General features: G+C 47.7%; 1 protein-coding gene across 1 annotated transcript in view; it reads right to left on the bottom strand.

Annotated features, from left to right (window-relative positions):
- The window catches only part of EPHX2 (epoxide hydrolase 2), a 72,174-nt gene that overhangs the window by 40,715 nt on the left and 5,964 nt on the right, over positions 1-25,495 (bottom strand). The window contains exons 3-12 of the mRNA XM_072143879.1: positions 24,673-24,832; positions 23,177-23,367; positions 22,459-22,581; positions 21,322-21,396; positions 7,842-7,937; positions 4,303-4,381; positions 4,063-4,097; positions 2,826-2,852; positions 387-472; positions 119-230 (exon numbers count right to left, since the gene is read on the bottom strand). Coding sequence (XP_071999980.1) covers positions 119-230; positions 387-472; positions 2,826-2,852; positions 4,063-4,097; positions 4,303-4,381; positions 7,842-7,937; positions 21,322-21,396; positions 22,459-22,581; positions 23,177-23,367; positions 24,673-24,832 — 984 coding nt within the window. The remainder of the gene's footprint in view (positions 1-118; positions 231-386; positions 473-2,825; positions 2,853-4,062; positions 4,098-4,302; positions 4,382-7,841; positions 7,938-21,321; positions 21,397-22,458; positions 22,582-23,176; positions 23,368-24,672; positions 24,833-25,495) is intronic.

The following is a 25,495-nucleotide window of genomic DNA, read 5'->3' as shown; positions in this document are numbered from 1 at the left end:
GCAGAAGCGTCAGAGGTCGGTGTGAGGTCAGGGGTCACGTCCTTAGGTCTATTACACCAGAGAGAGGAGAGCCATGCTGATACTTGTAGTTCTGCAATGTGTGAATAAATCCACTTACCGGCTCCTGGAAATAAATCTGGTAATCAAAGATCGGGTTCCCCTTTATTTTCTCGCTGGTTTTAACATCTGGATCCGGGGAAAAGAATGGAGTATTGAGCGACGCAACCGCTCTGAAAAACAAAGGGTTAAACTCATTGCCTGAAATCCTCTGTGCTGCTGCTGTGGTTTGTGTAGCTCTCAGTAACTGAATATTAGGGTGACTGGAGACCCCACTTCTCTCACTGTATGAGGATTGTACCTAGATGAACCACAATGTCACTACTCACTTAACCCTTTCTGGATAGAAGAGCGCCATGTTCCACACCAAAGCCCCGCCCCAGTCATGGCCGATGAACGTGGCCTGGGAAATACCCTGCAAAAAGCAACAGATGTCAATGAATACATTTGGCAAAAGTGTGACATCTAAAATGTTACCTGTGCAGAGACTGATGAGGAAGGGGGTGCAATGAGTGTGTCCCCAAATCCTAGAATCAGATCCATGATCCCTGGTGACAGACAACCACGGCCTCTCCAGTCCTGCTCTGCCTCTCCCACTCCTGCCTCTTCTGTCCTGCTGCTGCTGCCCTGTCACTCCCACTCTTGCCGCTCCCGTCAGGCCACTCCGACTATTGCCTCTACTGTCCTGCCTCTACGGTCCAGCATTTCCCATCAGGCCGCTTCTGCCTCTCCTGCCTTGTCTCTTCTGTCCTGCCTCTACCATCCGGCTGGTCCTGCCTCTCCCATTCTTGCCTCTCCCGTCCTGCTGCTCTTGTCCTGTCACTCCCACTCTTGCTGCTCCCGTCCTTTAACTCCCACTCCTCTTGCCGCACCTGTTAGGCCGCTCCTGCCTCTCCTGTCCTGCCACTCCCACTCTTGCCGCTCCCGTCAGGCTGATCCTGCCTCTTCTGTCCTGCTGCTCCTGTCCTATCACTCCCACTCTTGCCGCTCCTGCCTCTCCCGCCCTGCTGCTCCTGCCCTGTCACTCCCACTCTTGCCGCTCCTGCCTCTCCCGCCCTGCTGCTCCTGCCCTGTCACTCCCACTCTTGCCGCTCCTGCCTCTCCCGCCCTGCTGCTCCTGCCCTGTCACTCCCACTCTTGCCGCTCCTGCCTCTCCCGCCCTGCTGCTCCTGCCCCGTCACTCCCACTCTTGCCGCTCCTGTTAGGCTGCTCCTGCCCTGCTGCTCCTGTCCTATTATTCCCACTCTTGCCTCTCCTGTTAGGCTGCGCCTGCCCTGCTGCTCCTGTCCTGTTATTCCCACTCTTGCCTCTACTGTCCAGCAGCTCCTGTCAGGCCGCTTCTGCCTCTGTCTCTCCTGTCGCACTCGGTCCTCACTGTCTCCTGGGACTGAAATCGCACAGTAAGTGGAAGGTTTGTAAACTCCTCATGATATAAGTGACACAGGGATAAATATTACATGGTGACATCTCCCAGGAATCCCTGAATGTATCACAGGAGCGTCTGCAGAGCATCGCACGACTTCATGGACTTTTATACCTGACCCACTAATAGCTTACACGCGGGAGGTATACAGGGGAGGGGCAACTGAGGCGACTGCAGGTAGGGGAGCTATGGATTATCTTTTCCGGGAGGAGGGGTAACATGAAGGATCCAGCCCTCCGGACAGATTCATGCAATTCCATATTTATGGAAGTCTATGTAAAACATTTCATATCCGGGACGTTCCGGCTGTTAATGACCAGGTAGGAGGCAGCAGCAGCTCCGCATGTTCCTACTGGACGTTTAGGTTTCCTGTACAAGTCGTCTTCACATCACAGATACAACAGGTTTTATATTATTGTCTATAAATATTGATATGTGTTCATAAGTCAGGGGGCGGGATTCACCTTATGAGCAGAGCAGGAGGAGCTACAGGTAATGAGAGGAGAGTAGGAGGAGCTACAGGTAACGAAAGCAGAGCAGGCGGAGCTACAGGTAGTGAGAGGAGAGTAGGAGGAGCTACAGGTAATGAGAGTAGGAGGAGCTACAGGTAATGAGAGGAGAGAAGGAGGAGCTACAGGTAACGAGAGCAGAGCAGGCGGAGCTACAGGAAGTGAGAGGAGAGTAGGAGGAGCTACAGGTAATGAGAGTAGGAGGAGCTACAGGTAATGAGAGCAGAGTAGGAGGAGCTACAGATAACGAGAACAGAGCAGGAGGAGCTACAGGTAATGAGTGCAGAGCAGGAGGAGCTACAGGTAATGAGTGCAGAGCAGGAGGAGCTACAGGTAATGAGTGCAGAGCAGGAGGAGCTACAGGTAATGAGTGCAGAGCAGGAGGAGCTAAATATGTTTAGCTTTGTTAGACAATAGATACAAAGAAACACATCCAGGTGCTATTCATGTGATCTGTAGACTGTCCCTCATATGAGATACAATTCTAAGGAAATTATGTGATATATTCAGTATATAATGAAATCAGCCTGTGAGATGTAAACATTACATGGACCTCATCCCCACCCATAGTCCCAGCATCTGCTCTAATGCTCCTCAGAGCGCCATCCTCTGCCCGGGAACCGCCACTGCATCACATGCAGAGAGGAAGCCTGATAATAGGAGGACAAGGGGCGACACTGCTATATAAGAGGAGACAGTAATAAAACACGGATGGAACAGCAATAAAGCGCGAGACATAAAATCTGCTGGAAATACAGAGAAGAGATTTACAGAACGGGATCAGCAGTGATAAATAACAAGCTCCTTACAGAGACACATCAATATATATCACTCACCAGCTTATCCAGGAAAGAGAGCAAATCCTGCAACACAATAATAGCAGGAATAATACAATGTAACACAGACACATACTGAGACTATAGCATGTATTATAGCAGTTATATTCCTGTACATAGGGGGCAGTATTATAGTAGTTATATTCTTGTACATAGGGAGCAGTATTATAGTAGTTATATTCTTGTACATAGGGAGCAGTATTATAGTAGTTATATTCTTGTACATAGGGGCAGTATTATAGTAGTTATATTCTTGTACATAGGGGGCAGTATTATAGTAGTTATATTCCTGTACATAGGGGGCAGTATTATAGTAGTTATATTCCTGTACATAGGAGGCAGTATTATAGTAGTTATATTCTTGTACATAGGGGGCAGTATTATAGTAGTTATATTCTTGTACATAGGGGGCAGTATTATAGTAGTTATATTCCTGTACATAGGGGGCAGTATTATAGTAGTTATATTCTTGTACATAGGTGGCAGTATTATAGTAGTTATATTCTTGTACATAGGGGGCAGTATTATAGTAGTTGTATTCTTGTACATAGGGGACAGTATTATAGTAGTTATATTCTTGTACATAGGGAGCAGTATTATAATAGTTATATTCTTTTACATAGGGGCAGTATTATAGTAGTTATATTCCTGTACATAGGGGCAGTATTATAGTAGTTATATTCCTGTACATAGGGGGCAGTATTATAGTAGTTATATTCTTGTACATAGGGGGCAGTATTATAGTAGTTATATTCTTGTACATAGGGGGCAGTATTATAGTAGTTATATTCTTGTACATAGGGGGCAGTATTATAGTAGTTATATTCTTGTACATAGGGGACAGTATTATAGTAGTTATATTCCTGTACATAGGGGGCAGTATTATAGTAGTTATATTCTTGTACATAGGGGACAGTATTATAGTAGTTATATTCCTGTACATAGGGGGCAGTATTATAGTAGTTATATTCTTGTACATAGGGGGCAGTATTATAGTAGTTATATTCTTGTACATAAGGGGCAGTATTATAGTAGTTATATTCTTGTACATAGGGGGCAGTATTATAGTAGTTATATTCTTGTACATAGGGGGCAGTATTATAGTAGTTATATTCTTGTACATAGGAATACAAGTAAGAAGATTAGTTATATTATCATGAACAAGCCGGACATGTGGATGAGTTGTCAGCTCCTGGTACTGCAGGTCACATGGCTGCTGTGGATGTTTTGGTCTTACCTGGCATAGTTCTTGTTGGGAATACTCTTCTATGTCTGGAATAAAATATTACACATCATGTATCTGATATAGGAGAATATATGTATCTGTGTGTGATAGAACATCAGGTTGTGCAGGTTACATGACTTTGTAGCAGCATTTACTTTATGTTTAACCTGAATTTATATATTCCGCATGTTTTCCTTAATGTTTCCTGTTAGTGGGAGGTAATAAGACAATACAGATGAATCAGACACTTACCTGCTGGGGCAGAGGACTCTCCATAGCCCTTCATGTCCAGGGCTATAACTCTGTAACCAGCAGCAGCCAGGGCCGGCAACTAAAAGCACAAGATACACATCATAATGTTCAGAACCGGAAAACCTCCTTCCTGATCCCTTCACAACCTCTCTATATGGAGATTTCTCATCGGCTGATAAAATACATGATTTTCTTTTTTTTACAACCATTTTGTCAGTCTATATAGAACAGACATGGGAAGGAATTACCCATAATGCAATTGTTTGCCTCCCCATTGATCAGGCGGCTCACACTCAAGTCCATAGGACTCCAAACCAATACACTAGAGGTCCAGCACCTCCGCAGCGGCTTGTTGTAGATGCTTTTATTATTTCCATCCATTATGCAGTTTCCAAGTTATTTCCAGTTGAATCTGTATGCTAATGAGGCAGTTGGTGCACCCAGAATGTGCCCTCAGCACCCAGGGGATGTTTGCACCCATCCAGTGTCACCCTATGCTTCTCTCAAGATAAATATCTGACAGAGATGGGAACAGTCCGGGCAGGAATAGTGGTTCTCGTGTTGCTGAGGACAAGCATCGGGTACACCAACTACCTCATTAGCATATGGATTAAAGTGGGAACTTCTCAGAAATAGCTTAAAGGTATTTTTGAAATCTTAGTACATTTACCTACAACATTCTGCCAACATATTAAAATCCTAGTTAGGTGGTCGACTTGTTTTAACCCTTAAACGTCGACCGGTCTAGGTTGTAGGGAGGGGGCTCACGGGCTCTTTCCATAGAGGGCAGGTGTCTGCTGTACTTTCTATCAGACACTTGCTGCTAACAGTAGTTAACCTATTAGGTCCTGTCATTGAAGGGAACCAATCGTTTGCCATGATAGCTGGGAGCCTATAGGAATCTCCATCAGTCTGACTGTGACAGTAATAGAGAGAAAATACATTCACAGTATATTGTATATACAGACATCCTGGGGGGCCCGAAATAGTTAGAAAAAGTAATCGCATGCGGCAAACAACGCAATGAAAATAACATCAAAATGTCCAGTTCTCAAAATGGTGTAGGGGTTCCCTGCTCATAGCAAGTTGGGCCCTACCCCTCTGATCAATGGGGGTCTCTGCGATGGGACCCCCACGGATCACGAGAACGCAGACATTGCACCCGAGATGAGCGGAGCAGTCGGCGGTGCATGTGCCGGCTACGACATTCATGTCTAAGGTGCTGAGAGAGATAGGAGAGGGCGGCACTCGTCTGTCTAATTTACGGAGATTCCTGTTTTCGTGATCTGTGGAGGTCCCGTCACTGAGATCCCATCCCGTGGGGGTCCCGTCACTGAGATCCCATCCCGTGGGGGTCCCGTCACTGAGATCCCATCCCGTGGGGGTCCCGTCACTGAGATCCCAATCCTGTGGGGGTCCCGTCACTGAGATCCCATCCTGTGGGGGTCCCGTCACTGAGATCCCATCCTGTGGGGGTCTCATCACTGAGATCCCAATCCTGTGGGGGTCCCATCACTGAGATCCCAATCCTGTGGGGGTCCCATCACTGAGATCCCAATCCTGTGGGGGTCCCATCACTGAGATCCCAATCCTGTGGGGGTCCCATCACTGAGATCCCAATCCTGTGGGGGTCCCATCACTGAGATCCCAATCCTGTGGGGGTCACATCACTGAGATCCCATCCTGTGGGGGTCACATCACTGAGATCCCATCCTGTGGGGGTCACATCACTGAGATCCCATCCTGTGGGGGTCACATCACTGAGATCCCATCCTGTGGGGGTCACATCACTGAGATCCCATCCTGTGGGGGTCACATCACTGAGATCCCATCCTGTGGGGGTCACATCACTGAGATCCCATCCTGTGGGGGTCACATCACTGAGATCCCATCCTGTGGGGGTCACATCACTGAGATCCCATCCTGTGGGGGTCCCATCACTGAGATCCCATCCTGTGGGGGTCCCATCACTGAGATCCCATCCTGTGGGGGTCCAGTCACTGAGATCCCATCTTGTGGGGGTCCCGTCACTGAGATCCCATCCCGTGGGGGTCACATCACTGAGATCCCATCCCGTGGGGGTCCCGTCACTGAGATCCCATCCCGTGGGGGTCCCGTCACTGAGATCCCATCCCGTGGGGGTCCCGTCACTGAGATCCCATCCCGTGGGGGTCCCGTCACTGAGATCCCATCCCGTGGGGGTCCAGTCACTGAGATCCCATCCCGTGGGGGTCCAGTCACTGAGATCCCATCCCGTGGGGGTCCAGTCACTGAGATCCCATCTTGTGGGGGTCCCATCACTGAGATCCCATCCTGTGGGGGTCCCGTCACTGAGATCCCATCCCGTGGGGGTCCCGTCACTGAGATCCCATCCCGTGGGGGTCCCGTCACTGAGATCCCATCCCGTGGGGGTCCCGTCACTGAGATCCCATCCTGTGGGGGTCCCGTCACTGAGATCCCATCCTGTGGGGGTCCCATCACTGAGATCCCATCCTGTGGGGGTCCCGTCACTGAGATCCCATCCCGTGGGGGTCCCATCACTGAGATCCCATCCCGTGGGGGTCCCATCACTGAGATCCCATCCCGTGGGGGTCCCATCACTGAGATCCCATCCCGTGGGGGTCCCGTCACTGAGATCCCATCCCGTGGGGGTCCCGTCACTGAGATCCCATCCTGTGGGGGTCCCGTCACTGAGATCCCATCCCGTGGGGGTCCCGTCACTGAGATCCCATCCCGTGGGGGTCCCATCACTGAGATCCCATCCCGTGGGGGTCCCATCACTGAGATCCCATCCCGTGGGGGTCCCATCACTGAGATCCCATCCCGTGGGGGTCCCATCACTGAGATCCCATCCCGTGGGGGTCCCATCACTGAGATCCCATCCCGTGGGGGTCCCATCACTGAGATCCCATCCCGTGGGGGTCCCATCACTGAGATCCCATCCCGTGGGGGTCCCGTCACTGAGATCCCATCCTGTGGGGGTCCCGTCACTGAGATCCCATCCTGTGGGGGTCCCATCACTGAGATCCCATCCTGTGGGGGTCCCATCACTGAGATCCCATCCTGTGGGGGTCACATCACTGAGATCCCATCCTCAGTGATGTGGATAGGGCCTAGCCTGCTATGACTGGACGACCTCTTTAGGCCAAGACGTAACCAAATTATATAGATTTGGTATCTCTGTGATGGTGCTGACCCAAAGTAGGAAAGGGATGTGTCATCTGGACCGCGCAGTAAAAAAATCACCAGATTTTATAAATTTTTCCAGCTTCCCAGTAAATGGCCCAGAATATAATGTGAGGCTGCAGAGAAGAAGCCCTTGCATGTCGGTGGCCATTTTCAGTCCAAAAAAACAATATAAAAGTGGACTGTATTTTCGGGATCAAAAATTGCCGCAGAACTCCCGGCAGCAGAGTGATGCTAGGATTCCCTGAAGGATGACATGTTTTCAGCATGGGGCAGTAGCAGTGAATCCTAGCATCGTAGATAACTATCACCTTGAGAGTCCATGTATAGTGTTGGGGTTGGGCTGTACTTACCTGGTACCTCCAGGAATACCAGCTCTCCGGGAAGCCGTGACACAGGAGGAGCACCGGCCCGTTCCCCAACTCCACATAATGCAGCCGCACACCGGCCTGGGGGGAGAGAGAATGTATACATGTAAGCATATACAGTGTCCTATAGGGGCCCTCCTCCAGAGGAGCTAACAGTCTATGAGGATGAGGGGGGGACACAAGAGCTTACAGTCTATGAGGATGAAGGGGGTGACACAAGAGCTTACAGTCTATGAGAATGAGGGGGTGACACAAGAGCTTACAGTCTATGAGGATGAGGGGGTGACACAAGAGCTTACAGTCTATGAGGATGAAGGGGGTGACACAAGAGCTTACAGTCTATGAGGATGAAGGGGGTGACACAAGAGCTTACAGTCTATGAGGATGAAGGGGGTGACACAAGAGCTTACAGTCTATATGGATGAGGGGGTGACACAAGAGCTTACAGTCTATGAGGATGAGGGGGGGACACAAGAGCTTACAGTCTATGAGGATGGGGGGGGTGACACAAGAGCTTACAGTCTATATGGATGAGGGGGTGACACAAGAGCTTACAGTCTATGAGGATGAAGGGGTGACACAAGAGCTTACAGTCTATGAGGATGAGGGGGTGACACAAGAGCTTACAGTCTATGAGGATGAAGGGGTGACACAAGAGCTTACAGTCTATGGGGATGAGGGGGTGACACAAGAGCTTACAGTCTATGAGGATGAGGGGGGGGCACAAGAGCTTACAGTCTATGAGGATGAGAGGTGACACAAGAGCTTACAGTCTATGAGGATGAGGGGGTGACACAAGAGCTTACAGTCTATGAGGATGAGGGGGTGACACAAGAGCTTACAGTCTATGAGGATGATGAGGTGAAACAAGAGCTTACAGTCTATGAGGATGAGGGGGGGGCACAAGAGCTTACAGTCTATGAGGATGAGGGGGGACACAAGAGCTTACAGTCTATGAGGATGAGGGGGTGACACAAGAGCTTACAGTCTATGAGGATGAAGGGGTGACACAAGAGCTTACAGTCTATGAGGATGAAGGGGTGACACAAGAGCTTACAGTATATGAGGATGAGGGGGGACACAAGAGCTTACAGTCTATGAGGATGAGGGGAGGACACAAGAGCTTACAGTCTATGACGATGAGGGGGTGACACAAGAGCTTACAATCTATGAGGATGAGGGGGTGACACAAGAGCTTACAGTCTATGAGGATGAGGGCGTGACACAAGAGCTTACAGTCTATGAGGATGAGGGCGTGACACAAGAGCTTACAGTCTATGAGGATGAGGGGGTGACACAAGAGCTTACAGTCTATGAGGATGAGGGGGTGACACAAGAGCTTACAGTCTATGAGGACGAGGGTGACACAAGAGCTTACAGTCTATGAGGATGGGGGGGTGACACAAGAGCTTACAGTCTATGAGGATGAGGAGGACACAAGAGCTTACAGTCTATGAGGATGAGGAGGACACAAGAGCTTACAGTCTATATGGATGAGGGGGTGACACAAGAGCTTACAGTCTATGAGGATGAGGGTGACACAAGAGCTTACAGTCTATGGAGGATGAGGGGAGACACAAGAGCTTACAGTCTATGAGGATGAGGGGATGACACAAGAGCTTACAGTCTATGAGGATGAGGGGATGACACAAGAGCTTACAGTCTATGAGGATGAGGGGGGTGATACAAGAGCTTACAGTCTATGAGGATGAGGGGGACACAAGAGCTTACAGTCTATGAGGATGAGGGGGCGACACAAGAGCTTACAGTCTATGAGGATGAGGGGGGGACACAAGAGCTTACAGTCTATGACGATGAGGGGAGGACACAAGAGCTTACAGTCTATGACGATGAGGGGGTGACACAAGAGCTTACAGTCTATGAGGATGAGGGGGTGACACAAGAGCTTACAGTCTATGAGGATGAGGGGGTGACACAAGAGCTTACAGTCTATGAGGATGAGGGGGTGACACAAGAGCTTACAGTCTATGAGGATGGGGGGGTGACACAAGAGCTTACAGTCTATATGGATGAGGGGGTGACACAAGAGCTTACAGTCTATGAGGATGAGGAGGTGACACAAGAGCTTACAGTCTATGAGGATGAGGGGGTGACACAAGAGCTTACAGTCTATGAGGATGAGGGGGTGACACAAGAGCTTACAGTCTATGAGGACGAGGGTGACACAAGAGCTTACAGTCTATGAGGATGGGGGGGGTGACACAAGAGCTTACAGTCTCTATGGATGAGGGGGTGACACAAGAGCTTACAGTCTATGAGGATGAGGGTGACACAAGAGCTTACAGTCTATGAGGATGAGGGGATGACACAAGAGCTTACAGTCTATGAGGATGAGGGGGTGACACAAGAGCTTACAGTCTATGAGGATGAGGGGGTGACACAAGAGCTTACAGTCTATGAGGATGAGGGGGGTGACACAAGAGCTTACAGTCTATGAGGATGAGGGGGTGACACAAGAGCTTACAGTCTATGAGGATGAGGGGGGTGACACAAGAGCTTATAGTCTGTGAGGATGAGGGGGGACACAAGAGCTTACAGTCTATGAGGATGAGGGGGGTGACACAAGAGCTTATAGTCTGTGAGGATGAGGGGGTGACACAAGAGCTTATAGTCTGTGAGGATGAGGGGGGTGACACAAGAGCTTACAGTCTATGAGGATGAAGGGGTGACACAAGAGCTTACAGTCTATGAGGATGAAGGGGTGACACAAGAGCTTACAGTATATGAGGATGAGGGGGGACACAAGAGCTTACAGTCTATGAGGATGAGGGGAGGACACAAGAGCTTACAGTCTATGACGATGAGGGGGTGACACAAGAGCTTACAATCTATGAGGATGAGGGGGTGACACAAGAGCTTACAGTCTATGAGGATGAGGGCGTGACACAAGAGCTTACAGTCTATGAGGATGAGGGGGTGACACAAGAGCTTACAGTCTATGAGGATGAGGGGGTGACACAAGAGCTTACAGTCTATGAGGATGAGGGGGTGACACAAGAGCTTACAGTCTATGAGGACGAGGGTGACACAAGAGCTTACAGTCTATGAGGATGGGGGGGTGACACAAGAGCTTACAGTCTATGAGGATGAGGAAGTGACACAAGAGCTTACAGTCTATGAGGATGAGGGGGTGACACAAGAGCTTACAGTCTATGAGGACGAGGGTGACACAAGAGCTTACAGTCTATGAGGATGGGGGGGTGACACAAGAGCTTACAGTCTATGAGGATGAGGAAGTGACACAAGAGCTTACAGTCTATATGGATGAGGGGGTGACACAAGAGCTTACAGTCTATGAGGATGAGGGTGACACAAGAGCTTACAGTCTATGGAGGATGAGGGGAGACACAAGAGCTTACAGTCTATGAGGATGAGGGGAGACACAAGAGCTTACAGTCTATGAGGATGAGGGGGGTGATACAAGAGCTTACAGTCTATGAGGATGAGGGGGTGACACAAGAGCTTACAGTCTATGACGATGAGGGGGTGACACAAGAGCTTACAGTCTATGAGGATGAGGGGGTGACACAAGAGCTTACAGTCTATGAGGATGAGGGGGTGACACAAGAGCTTACAGTCTATGAGGATGAGGGGGGACACAAGAGCTTACAGTCTATGAGGATGAGGGGGTGACACAAGAGCTTACAGTCTATGAGGATGAGAGGGTGACACAAGAGCTTACAGTCTATGAGGATGAGGGGGGGACACAAGAGCTTACAGTCTATGAGGATGAGGGGGTGACACAAGAGCTTACAGTCTATGAGGATGAGGGGGTGACACAAGAGCTTACAGTCTATGAGGATGAGGGGGGGACACAAGAGCTTACAGTCTATGAGGATGAGAGGGGGACACAAGAGCTTACAGTCTATGAGGATGAGGAGGTGACACAAGAGCTTACAGTCTATGAGGATGGGGGGGTGACACAAGAGCTTACAGTCTCTATGGATGAGGGGGTGACACAAGAGCTTACAGTCTATGAGGATGAGGGTGACACAAGAGCTTACAGTCTATGAGGATGAGTGGGGTGAGACAAGAGCTTACAGTCTATGAGGATGAGGGGGTGACACAAGAGCTTACAGTCTATGAGGATGAGGGTGACACAAGAGCTTACAGTCTATGAGGATGAGGGGGGTGAGACAAGAGCTTACAGTCTATGAGGATGAGGGGGTGACACAAGAGCTTACAGTCTATGAGGATGAGGGGGGTGACACAAGAGCTTACAGTCTATGAGGATGAGGGGGGTGACACAAGAGCTTACAGTCTATGAGGATGAGGGGGTGACACAAGAGCTTACAGTCTATGAGGATGAGGGGGTGACACAAGAGCTTACAGTCTATGAGGATGAGGGGGTGACACAAGAGCTTACAGTCTATGAGGATGAGGGGGTGACACAAGAGCTTACAGTCTATAAGGATGAGGGGATGACACAAGAGCTTACAGTCTATGAGGATGAGGGGTGACACAAGAGCTTACAGTCTATGAGGATGAGGGTGACACAAGAGCTTACAGTCTATGAGGATGAGGGTGACACAAGAGCTTACAGTCTATGAGGATGAGGGGGGTGACACAAGAGCTTATAGTCTGTGAGGATGAGGGGGGACACAAGAGCTTACAGTCTATGAGGATGAGGGGGGTGACACAAGAGCTTATAGTCTGTGAGGATGAGGGGGTGACACAAGAGCTTATAGTCTGTGAGGATGAGGGGTGGTGACACAAGAGCTTACAGTCTATGAGGATGACGGGGGGTGACATAAGAGCTTACAGTCTATGAGGATGAGGGGGGTGACACAAGAGCTTACAGTCTATGAGGATGAGGGGGTGACACATTAGAGAATGGGTGCAGCTCGGGAGAGACGGCAGACAGACAATCCTTAGTGTTCTGTAGTAAGGCAGCGGTGATGTTATCTGCAGACGTATATAGTAGAGCCCCATAGAGGACTGACATGAGGTGCATGGATGAGGCTGCAATGAGAGACATCAGCCATAGTATTATGTTGCATGGGGCTCTGCATAGTAAGATCGCTGTGATTTACGAGGGGCAGTGACTGGTAGCCCCTGACTTCATCATGTACAGAACCATCGGACCCTTTCATGTGCTCCAGATCAATGTGCTGCCCACTGACCAGAGGATAATGGTCTCCTCTATCCTAGGACGGGCCATATATCACTGATCACAGGGACAAGTAGCTGTGACCTCCAGTATATAGCCCAGGGGGGTCACAGGTCAGACCCTACAGCAATCCATAAGGGTCAGCGCTGTCATCACTTCCATGAAGTACTAGAGCTATAAGACCTGACAGATCCGCACAACATGATTGATATAATGTTCTGCAGAGAAGCTCCGGTCATCTGTAATATACAGGAATAAATAAGCACAGAATTATCCAAGGATCATAAAATCTACACATGAGAATGTATATATGACAATGTATATACAGAGTGATAGAGGGGGGAGATACAATGTATATACAGAGTGATAGAGGGCGGAGATACAATGTATATACAGGGGGCGATAGAGGGGGGAGATACAATGTATATACAGAGTGATAGAGGGGAGATACAATGTATATAAAGGGGGCGATAGAGGGGGGAGATACAATGTATATACAGGGGGCGATAGAGGGGGGAGATACAATGTATATACAGAGTGATAGAGGGGGGAGATACAATGTATATACAGAGTGATAGAGGGGGGAGATACAATGTATATACAGAGTGATAGAGGGCGGAGATACAATGTATATACAGGGGGCGATAGAGGGGGAGATACAATGTATATACAGGGAGCGATAGAGGGGGGAGATACAATGTATATACAGAGTGATAGACGGCGGAGATACAATGTATATACAGGGGGCGATAGAGGGGGGAGATACAATGTATATACAGGGGGCGATAGAGGGGGGAGATACAATGTATATACAGAGTGATAGAGGGGGGAGATACAATGTATATACAGAGTGATAGAGGGGGGAGATACAATGTATATACAGAGTGATAGAGGGGGGAGATACAATGTATATACAGAGTGATAGACGGCGGAGATACAATGTATATACAGGGGGCGATAGAGGGGGGAGATACAATGTATATACAGAGTGATAGAGGGGGAGATACAATGTATATACAGAGTGATAGAGGGCGGAGATACAATGTATATACAGGGGGCGATAGAGGGGGGAGATACAATGTATATACAGAGTGATAGAGGGGGGAGATACAATGTATATACAGAGTGATAGAGGGGGGAGATACAATGTATATACAGAGTGATAGAGGGCGGAGATACAATGTATATACAGAGTGATAGAGGGGGGAGATACAATGTATATACAGAGTGATAGAGGGCGGAGATACAATGTATATACAGGGGGCGATAGAGGGGGGAGATACAATGTATATACAGGGGGCGATAGAGGGGGGAGATACAATGTATATACAGAGTGATAGAGGGGGAGATACAATGTATATACAGAGTGATAGAGGGGGGAGATACAATGTATATACAGGGGGCGATAGAGGGGGGAGATACAATGTATATACAGAGTGATAGAGGGGGAGATACAATGTATATACAGAGTGATAGAGGGCGGAGATACAATGTATATACAGGGGGCGATAGAGGGGGGAGATACAATGTATATACAGGGGGCGATAGAGGGGGGAGATACAATGTATATACAGAGTGATAGAGGGCGGAGATACAATGTATATACAGGGGGCGATAGAGGGGGAAGATACAATGTATATACAGGGGGCGATAGAGGGGGGAGATACAATGTATATACAGAGTGATAGAGGGCGGAGATACAATGTATATACAGAGTGATAGAGGGCGGAGATACAATGTATATACAGGGGGCGATAGAGGGCAGAGATACAATGTATATACAGGGGGCGATAGAGGGGGGAGATACAATGTATATACAGGGGGCGATAGAGGGGGGAGATACAATGTATATACAGAGTGATAGAGGGGGGAGATACAATGTATATACAGGGGGCGATAGAGGGGGGAGATACAATGTATATACAGGGGGCGATAGAGGGGGGAGATACAATGTATATACAGAGTGATAGAGGGGGGAGATACAATGTATATACAGGGGGCGATAGAGGGGGGAGATACAATGTATATACAGAGTGATAGAGGGGGGAGATACAATGTATATACAGGGGGCGATAGAGGGGGGAGATACAATGTATATACAGGGGGCGATAGAGGGGGGAGATACAATGTATATACAGAGTGATAGAGGGGGGAGATACAATGTATATACAGGGGGCGATAGAGGGCCGAGATACAATGTATATACAGGGGGCGATAGAGGGGGGAGATACAATGTATATACAGAGTGATAGAGGGGGGAGATACAATGTATATACAGAGTGATAGAGGGGGGAGATACAATGTATATACAGGGGGCGATAGAGGGGGGAGATACAATGTATATACAGGGGGCGATAGAGGGGGGAGATACAATGTATATACAGAGTGATAGAGGTGGGAGATACAATGTATATACAGGGGGCGATAGAGGGGGGAGATACAATGTATATACAGAGTGATAGAGGGGGGAGATACAATGTATATACAGGGGGCGATAGAGGGGGGAGATACAATGTATATACAGGGGGCGATAGAGGGGGGAGATACAATGTATATACAGAGTGATAGAGGGGGGAGATACAATGTATATACAGGGGGCGATAGAGGGGGGAGATACAATGTATATACAGGGGGCGATAGAGGGGGGAGATACAATGTATATACAGAGTGATAGAGGGGGGAGATACAATGTATATACAGAGTGATAGAGGGGGGAGATACAATGTATATACAGGGGGCGATAGAGGGCCGAGATACAATGTATATACAGGGGGCGATAGAGGGGGGAGATACAATGTATATACAGAGTGATAGAGGGGGGAGATACAATGTATATACAGAGTGATAGAGGGGGGAGATACAATGTATATACAGAGTGATAGAGGGCGGAGATACAATGTATAAACAGAGTGATAGAGGGCGGAGATACAATGTATATACAGGGGGCGATAGAGGGGGGAGATACAATGTATATACAGAGTGATAGAGGGCGGAGATACAATGTATATACAGGGGGCGATAGAGGGCGGAGATACAATGTATATACAGGGGGCGATAGAGGGGGGAGATACAATGTATATACAGGGGGCGATAGAGGGCGGAGATACAATGTATATACAGTGATAGAGGGGGGAGATACAATGTATATACAGAGTGATAGAGGGCAGAGATACAATGTATATACAGGGGGCGATAGAGGGCGGAGATACAATGTATATACAGGGGGCGATAGAGGGCGGAGATACAATGTATATACAGGGGGCGATAGAGGGGGGAGATACAATGTATATACAGGGGGCGATAGAGGGGGGAGATACAATGTATATACAGGGGGCGATAGAGGGCGGAGATACAATGTATATACAGAGCGATAGAGGGCGGAGATACAATGTAAATACAGGGGGCGATAGAGGGCGGAGATACAATGTATATACAGGGGGCGATAGAGGGCCGAGATACAATGTATATACAGGGGGCGATAGAGGGGGGAGATACAATGTATATACAGGGGGCGATAGAGGGCGGAGATACAATGTATATACAGAGTGATAGAGGGGGGAGATACAATGTATATACAGGGGGCGATAGAGGGCGGAGATACAATGTATATACAGGGGGCGATAGAGGGCGGAGATACAATGTATATACAGGGGGCGATAGAGGGCGGAGATACAATGTATATACAGGGGGCGATAGAGGGCGGAGATACAATGTATATACAGGGGGCGATAGAGGGGGGAGATACAATGTATATACAGGGGGCGATAGAGGGCGGAGATACAATGTATATACAGGGGGCGATAGAGGGCGGAGATACAATGTATATACAGGGGGCGATAGAGGGCGGAGATACAATGTATATACAGGGGGCGATAGAGGGCGGAGATACAATGTATATACAGGGGGCGATAGAGGGCGGAGATACAATGTATATACAGGGGGCGATAGAGGGGGGAGATACAATGTATATACAGAGTGATAGAGGGGGGAGATACAATGTATATACAGAGTGATAGAGGGGGGAGATACAATGTATATACAGGGGGCGATAGAGGGGGAGATACAATGTATATACAGGGGGCGATAGAGGGGGGAGATACAATGTATATGCAGAGTGATAGAGGGGGAGATACAATGTATATACAGAGTGATAGAGGGGAGATACAATGTATATACAGAGTGATAGAGGGGGGAGATACAATGTATATACAGAGTGATAGAGGGGAGATACAATGTATATACAGGGGGCGATAGAGGGGGGAGATACAATGTATATACAGGGGGCGATGGAGGGGGGAGATACAATGTATATACAGAGTGATAGAGGACGGATATACAATGTATATACAGAGTGATAGAGAGCGGAGATACAATGTATATACAGAGTGATAGAGGGGGGAGATACAATGTATATACAGGGGGCGATAGAGGGTGGAGATACAATGTATATGCAGAGTGATAGAGGGGGAGATACAACGTATATACAAAGTGATAGAGAGCGGAGATACAATGTATATGCAGAGTGATAGAGGGGAGATACAATGTATATACAGGGGGCGATAGAGGGGGGAGATACAATGTATATACAGGGGGTGATAGAGGGGGAGATACAATGTATATACAGGGGGCGATAGAGGGGGGAGATACAATGTATATACAGGGGGCGATAGAGGGGGAGATACAATGTATATACAGGGGGCGATAGAGGGGGGAGATAGAATGTATATACAGGGGGCGATAGAGGGGGAGATACAATGTATATACAGGGGGCGATAGAGGGCGGAGATACAATGTATATACAGGGGGTGATAGAGGGCGGAGATACAATGTATATACAGGGGGCGATAGAGGGCGGAGATACAATGTATCTACAGGGGGTGATAGAGGGCGGAGATACAATGTATATAAAGGGGGCGATAGAGGGGGGAGATAGAATGTATATACAGGGGGCGATAGAGGGGGAGATACAATGTATATACAGAGTGATAGAGGGCGGAGATACAATGTATATACAGGGGGCGATAGAGGGAGAATATACAAAGTGTCACTCGTATTAAGTAGCACGAAATCCCTACATGAAATCTGAACTGATTATAAAATACATTATGTGAAAAGGAGGCAATCAAAGGGTTAAAGCAACATGGCCGCATATCCAGTAACCTCATCACTCTCTCTCTTCTAGCACAGACATCCACCATTCTCCTGCCAGAGCCAAGATCTCTGATGAGCGTTTATCTTCTAACAGCCAGACAGCAGCGACTGTACAAGATGTTCTGCAGAGGAGGCGCCGCTTATCTCCTCCACATAAATCACAACCCAAACCAATATCACATATACTGAGCGAGAGGAGCCGGACAAGATACCGCCAGACATGTATATACATAGGATTGTACAACTGATACACTGCGACAGTCATGGAAACTATATATAGTAACCTTATATTATATTCCTGTACATAGGGGGCAGTATTATAGTAGTTATATTCTTGTACATAGGGGGCAGTATTATAGTAGTTATATTCCTGTACATAGGGGGCAGTATTATAGTAGTTATATTCCTGTACATAGGGGGCAGTATTATAGTAGTTATATTCCTGTACATAGGGGGCAGTATTATAGTAGTTATATTCCTGTACATAGGGGGCAGTATTATAGTAGTTATATTCTTGTACATAGGGGGCAGTATTATAGTAGATATATTCCTGTACATAGGGGGCAGTATTATAGTAGTTATATTCCTGTACATAGGGGGCAGTATTATAATAGTTATAATTATAATTTGCTCGTTTAGGTCCTAGGGGTGGCCATTCAGTCGGGTTTATTTCTAGCTATTACTCTGAATGTGTCTTCCTAGCAGCAGTTTCCCCATAGACCTTACACATCGGCTTCTTCCTTTCCTCATCAGGGAGTAAATCATCAGCGTAACATTTCCATTAATTCCTGGAATGAGCTGTGACATAATACATACGTGTGGTCTATGATGAGAAATGCGCTCTGTCACCTCTCTATGAGATGAGCACTGGAGCTGCCGCTGGGAATCTGCTCGGCTCCTCTGATAAGACTAATAATATCTCATCATGAATAGAATATACAGGGAGCAGATTGCGCTTCATTATAACCGGCGCTTCCAGATATGACACCGGGGACAGTAGTGATACAGATAACACTGTACTGGGTGCAGATGAAGGACACGCATCATATAGGTGCATAGGAGGATCTGTGAATAGGCCGAGGGAATGGTCCTCAGATGATAACGGTATATAGATTGGTATCTGTATATACACTCACCGGCCACTTTATTAGGTGCACCATGCTAGTAACGGGTTGGACCCCCTTTTGCCTTCAGAACTGCCTCAATTCTTCGTGGCATAGATACAACAAGGTGCTGGAAGCTCCTCAGAGATTTTGCTCCATATTGACACGATGGCATCACACAGTTGCCGCAGATTTGTCGGCTGCACATCCATGATGCGAATCTCCCGTTCCACCACATCCCAAAGATGCTCTATTGGATTGAGATCTGGTGACTGTGGAGGCCATTTGTGTCCAGTGACCTCATTGTCATGTTCAAGAAACCAGTCTGAGATGATTCCAGCTTTATGACATGGCGCATTATCCTGCTGAAAGTAGCCATCAGATGTTACAGGGTACATTGTGGTCATAAAGGGATGGACATGGGCAGCAACAATACTCAGGTAGGCTGTGGCGTTGTACCAAGGGGCCCAAAGACACCATGACACCACCACCACCAGCCTGAGCCGCTGATACAAGGCAGGATGGATCCATGACACCACCACCACCAGCCTGAGCCGCTGATACAAGGCAGGATGGATCCATGACACCACCACCACCAGCCTGAGCCGCTGATACAAGGCAGGATGGATCCATGCTTTCATGTTGTTGACGCCAAATTCTGACCCTACCATCCGAATGTCGCAGCAGAAATCGAGACTCATCAGACCAGGCAACGTTTTTCCAATCTTCTACTGTCCAATTTCGATGAGCTTGTGCAAATTGTAGCCTCAGTTTCCTGTTCTTCGCTGAAAAGAGTGGCACCCGGTGTGGTCTTCTGTTGCTGTAGCCCATCTGCCTCAAAGTTGGACGTACTGTGCATTCAGAGATGCTCTTCTGCCTACCTTGGTTGTAACGGGTGGCGATTTGAGTCACTGTTGCCTTTCTATCAGCTCGAACCAGTCTGCCCATTCTCCTCTGACCTCTGGCATTAACAAGGCATTTCCGCCCACAGAACTGCCGCTCACTGGATGTTTTTTCTTTTTCGGACCATTCTCTGTAAACCCTAGAGATGGTCGTGCGTGAAAATCCCAGTAGATCAGCAGTTTCTGAAATACTCAGGCCAGCCCTTCTGGCACCAACAACCATGCCACGTTCAAAGGCCACAAATCACCTTTCTTCCCCATACTGATGCTCGGGAGAACTGCAGGAGATTGTCTTGACCATGTCTACATGCCTAAATGCACTGAGTTGCCGCCATGTGATTGGCTGATTAGAAATTAAGTGTTAACGAGCAGTTGGACAGGTGTACCTAATAAAGTGGCCGGTGAGTGTATATGATACAGGTATATAGATTGCTATCTGTATATATATATGATACAGGTATATAGATTGGTATCTGTATATATATGATACAGGTATATAGATTGGCAGCTGTTGTCTGTAAGTAGAGTTCATATATAAGGCGCGCTGGTCTATAAGGCGCACCTTTGATTTTTGAGAAAAATCAAAGGATTTTTTTGTGCGCCTTATAGTCCGAAAAATTCGGTAGGTTATGTATCTGATACATGGTATACATGGTATGATACTTACCTGATTTATGTTCAAAGGGAACCTGTCAGAGCAATTTGGGACACTAAACCACCCACAGGTCCTTATGTACTCGTAGTATCCCAAATTACTAGGCCTGCATTATCTACATGTTCACATTGTACTTACCTTTGTCCGGAGCTCCTAGTATCCACTCGCCACAACACAGGAGGAGGCGCCAGCCCCGGGTTCTGCAGATCCGGGTCTGATGTGCCTCATTGGACTCACATGAAGGTGAGTATAATATATAAATATGTTACCATTTTTAAATTGAGGCCACAGAGAGGACCCATACAGATCGATATGGGACTCTAAACACAGGTCCACATGGACCACTAGGTGGTTTAGTGTCCCAAATTGACCTGAGAGGTTCTGTTTAAAGGGGTTGTCTGTGCATTAAATGCTGTGTATATAAAAATCCCCTTTCTAAAAGGTTAAAGGGCACATAATAATGGGGTCTGCTTCAGTGGAGTCTTTGTCTAGAGTTATTATATACATTATATAGCGCTCATACCTTTATAGTAACATATCCATGAGGGACGGCGTCAGGGTCTGCAGCTGGGGGGCGCTCTTCTTCATTGTCTAGGAGCTGTCAGAATACAATAATAAGGGAAATGTATTTTAGTTTGTTTCTTGTAGATGTTAGATCACAAGCACCGACTATCACACCAAAGCCGTGCAGGTCCTTTCCTGGATTATCACACATATTGGCCCACGTTTTAGCGCCAGTTTGGTGTCGCGGCTGCTCTGTGTCCGACAAGACAGAAAAAACGTGAACCTAAAGGGGCTGTTACTGCTTAGCCGGACCGCGCGCCACATTTATTATTGACGTGCAACAATTCTGCACATAGCACAGACTGCACTAGTTTTGGTGAATGTGGGCCAATGGCTTTTAGTCACTGCTGGATTGTAGCATATGATGGCTATTAGTCACTGCTGGATTGTAGCATATGATGGCTATTAGTCACTGCTGGATTGTAGCATATGATGGCTAATAGTCACTGCTGGATTGTAGCATATGATGGCTATAAGTCACTGCTGGATTGTAGCATATGATGGCTATAAGTCACTGATGGATTGCAGCATATGATGGCTATTAGTCACTGCTGGATTGTCACACTTGATGGCTATTAGTCACTGCTGGATTGTCATACATGATGGCTATTAGTCACTGCTGGATTGTCATACACGATGGCTATTAGTCACTGCTGGATTGTCACACATGATGGCTATTAGTCACTGCTGGATTGGCCTACATGATGGCTATTAGTCACTGCTGGATTGTCACACATGATGGCTATTAGTCACTGCTGGATTGTCACACATGATGGCTATTAGTCACTGCTGGATTGGCCTACATGATGGCTATTAGTCACTGCTGTACTGTCACACATGATGGTTATTAGTCACTGCTGGACTGTCACACATTATGGCTATTATTCACTGCTGGATTGTCACACATCATGGCTATTATTCACTGCTGGATTGTCACACATCATTGCTATAATTCCCTGCTGGACTGTCACACACAATGGCTATTAGTCACTGCTGCATTGTCACACTTGATGGCTATTAGTCACTGCTGGATTGTCATACATGATGGCTATTAGTCACTGCTGGATTGTCACACATCACGGCTTTCATCCATTACCTTCACCCCAGAAAGGTCTTGCAGCTCTTGCAAAGCTTTTTCGGTGTCTCTGACCAGCACAGTAGATATTCCCATCTCACGGGCGGGTTTCAGGTTAGCACCGAGGTCGTCCAGGAAGATGGTCTGTAATACAGAATGTGCTGTGCTATTATAATGAAATCCACTGGAAGAGACACAAGGTTAGGAAAGGAATATTCTCATTCAACAGATTTAATGTAGAAATGTTTCTGCAGGACACACAAGGAAAATGTCTCTACCAGGGATATATAGGCTTCCATGTGAATATAACGGGTCTTCTAGTCGGGGGGTCAGAAGACAGATGTGATGGTGATGTGAGTCCCTCATGTAGTCCCTACTGGCTGTGGTGACTGGCAGGTAACACTAGAAGCAATGGTGGAGGTATCAGCACCACCATAATACGGGCAAAGGAATGGAGCAGTGAATGGAGCAGTGAATGGAACAGTGAATGGAACAGTGAATGGAGCAGTGAATGGAGCAGTGAATGGAGCGTCCTCATTGCCACCGGGGGAGGGGGAATAGTCCTTACACTTCACATCTTACTTTAGATGCTTTAGATGGTGCAAACTGGACAGAGACTTACAGGGTCCACTTCCAGGATAAGCGGAAAAGTAAGGACGATTATATCTAATATATGGAATTCTAGAATAATCCCCCCCCGGATCACTATAAAGCGGATACAGTAGTGTAATAGAGTCACCTCTTGAGGCTCGGCTTTCATCATCTTCAGGGCGTACTCATATATCCGGGTCTCGGGTTTCCTCATCCCGATGCGGCAGGATTCGATGACCAGGTCAAAGTGATGGTTCAAGAAAGAGAATATGTGTGCGGTGCGGCTGCGGCTGGGGCTGTCATCCACCCAGTTGTTGGTGAGGACGCAGGTCTTAAACCCTGGAAGAAGGAAAATCACTTGAAAATAGATATATCTGATGAATATAAAATGCATGTATTAAATAGGGAACACTGCCTGATCACCGAGACGTCCACGTCAGACATCACTGTCACGTTCTGCTTAGAATGAGAATAAAGATGGAGAGATGTTCTATCAGAGACCCGGAGCACGGTCCTGGATGGTCCCATGGGATGAGGCCACTTAGTATAAATGAGCCGTGACAAGTCTTGTAGGTCGGTCGGTGACCTTGTCCCTGGGAATCGATCGCATTGATCACATCTATTGACAGAACTATACCTTGACATTAAAGGGGGTTTTCCAGGATTCCTTTAAGACCCTGCTCGGGGCAGGGGTGACACAAGAGAAGAAAAATTTACTTACCTCCTCCAGTTCTCAACCAAAGGGTCAGGTAGTAACAGACCCACTTTACTTGATTTCCAGGGGTCCAGGGAAGCCACTGATTGGCCATAGCAGGTCCCATGAACTGCAACACTTTCAGCCAAGCCTGGGAAGGCTATATTATGTTACAGTGTGATGTTTTAGGCCCATACTAGTGCTGTACATAACCAATATCTCTGTCAGGCCTCATGCACATGATTGTATGTCTGCCCGGGCAGTAGATGTAGCGCAGGATACAGCCAGGTGTAGGAGAGTTCTCCTCACCCCTCTCCATTGAAAGTTGACCGGCTCGGTCATGGTGCGGGTTAGACATTGGGGCACATTTATTTACCCAGTCCCTCGGAGTTCCCGAAAGTGCATTGTCCGGCGACAATGCACTGTGTCGCTTCCCTGTTCAGGTCCACCGGATTTCACCTTCTTCTTCCCGGTGCATGTAAGTGCATTGTCTTGCGACACAATTTGAATGTTAAATCCTGTGCACAGTCCGAATCACTCGGATCGTCCGGTGGCCTGCCCCCCGATTTTTGACACATGGAACCAGCGCAGCTGTGCCAGAATCCGATCGCATGCGACACAATCCCAGAGCAAACCCCTGTTAAATATCTGTCAAAGCGGCGCAAATCCCAAAAACTTCGGTAAATCCATCGAAAATGCATTCCGCAGACCCTTAGTAAATAAACCTCTAATGGGGGCCGTATGACCGCCACGTTGTCATGTGCAGGAAGCATTAGTACTATCCCGTCAGACGGTTGTACACCTTCCAATGTTGGACACTGGCTTTTCCTCTCTAACCCTCTATACACATATAAGCTGGTTTCCCACAAGAGGCGGCAGGTCAACATTCACCAACTGTGTACAGTCAGCGTTTGCTTTCCCTCCCGTAATTTACCAATCGCCCTTCTTACCGTGGTTCCTCAGTGCAGTGGCAGCCTTCAGGATCGGCTTGTTGATCCCTCCATCCTCAAACAGCCCGCAGAAGGTCGGCTCCAGAGAGAAGGTTTCGGGGAGGGGGACCCCAGATTCTTCAGCACGTGTCCGACATTCATTGTTCATTTCTGTAACAAACTACAGATACAAAAAGAAAATAAATAAATCACACACAGTGTGATGAGAAAATATACACTCACCGGCCACTTTATTAGGTACACCTGTCCAACTGCTCGTTAACACTTAATTTCTACTCAGCCAATCACATGGCGGCAACTCATTTAGGCATGTAGACATGGTCAAGACAATCTCCTGCAGTTCTCCCGAGCATCAGTATGGGGAAGAAAGGTGATTTGTGGCCTTTGAACGTGGCATGGTTGTTGGTGCCAGAAGGGCTGGCCTGAGTATTTCAGAAACTGCTGATCTACTGGGATTTTCACGCACAACCATCTCTAGGGTTTACAGAGAATGGTCCGAAAAAGAAAAAACATCCTGTGAGCGGCAGTTCTGTGGGCGGAAATGCCTTGTTGGTGCCAGAGGTCAGAGGAGAATGGGCAGACTGGTTCGAGCTGATAGAAAGGCAACAGTGACTCAAATCGCCACCCGTTACAACCAAGGTAGGCAGAAGAGCATCTCTGAACGCACAGTACGTCCAACTTTGAGGCAGATGGGCTACAGCAGCAGAAGACCACACCGGGTGCCACTCCTTTCAGATAAGAACAGGAAACTGAGGCTACAATTTGCACAAGCTCATCGAAATGGGACAGTAGAAGATTGGAAAAACGTTGCCTGGTCTGATGA

The sequence above is a fragment of the Engystomops pustulosus genome, chromosome 3 (genome assembly GCF_040894005.1).
Source record: "Engystomops pustulosus chromosome 3, aEngPut4.maternal, whole genome shotgun sequence".
NCBI classification, from domain to species: domain Eukaryota; kingdom Metazoa; phylum Chordata; class Amphibia; order Anura; family Leptodactylidae; genus Engystomops; species Engystomops pustulosus.
This window is presented reverse-complemented; position numbering and strand designations above follow the sequence as displayed.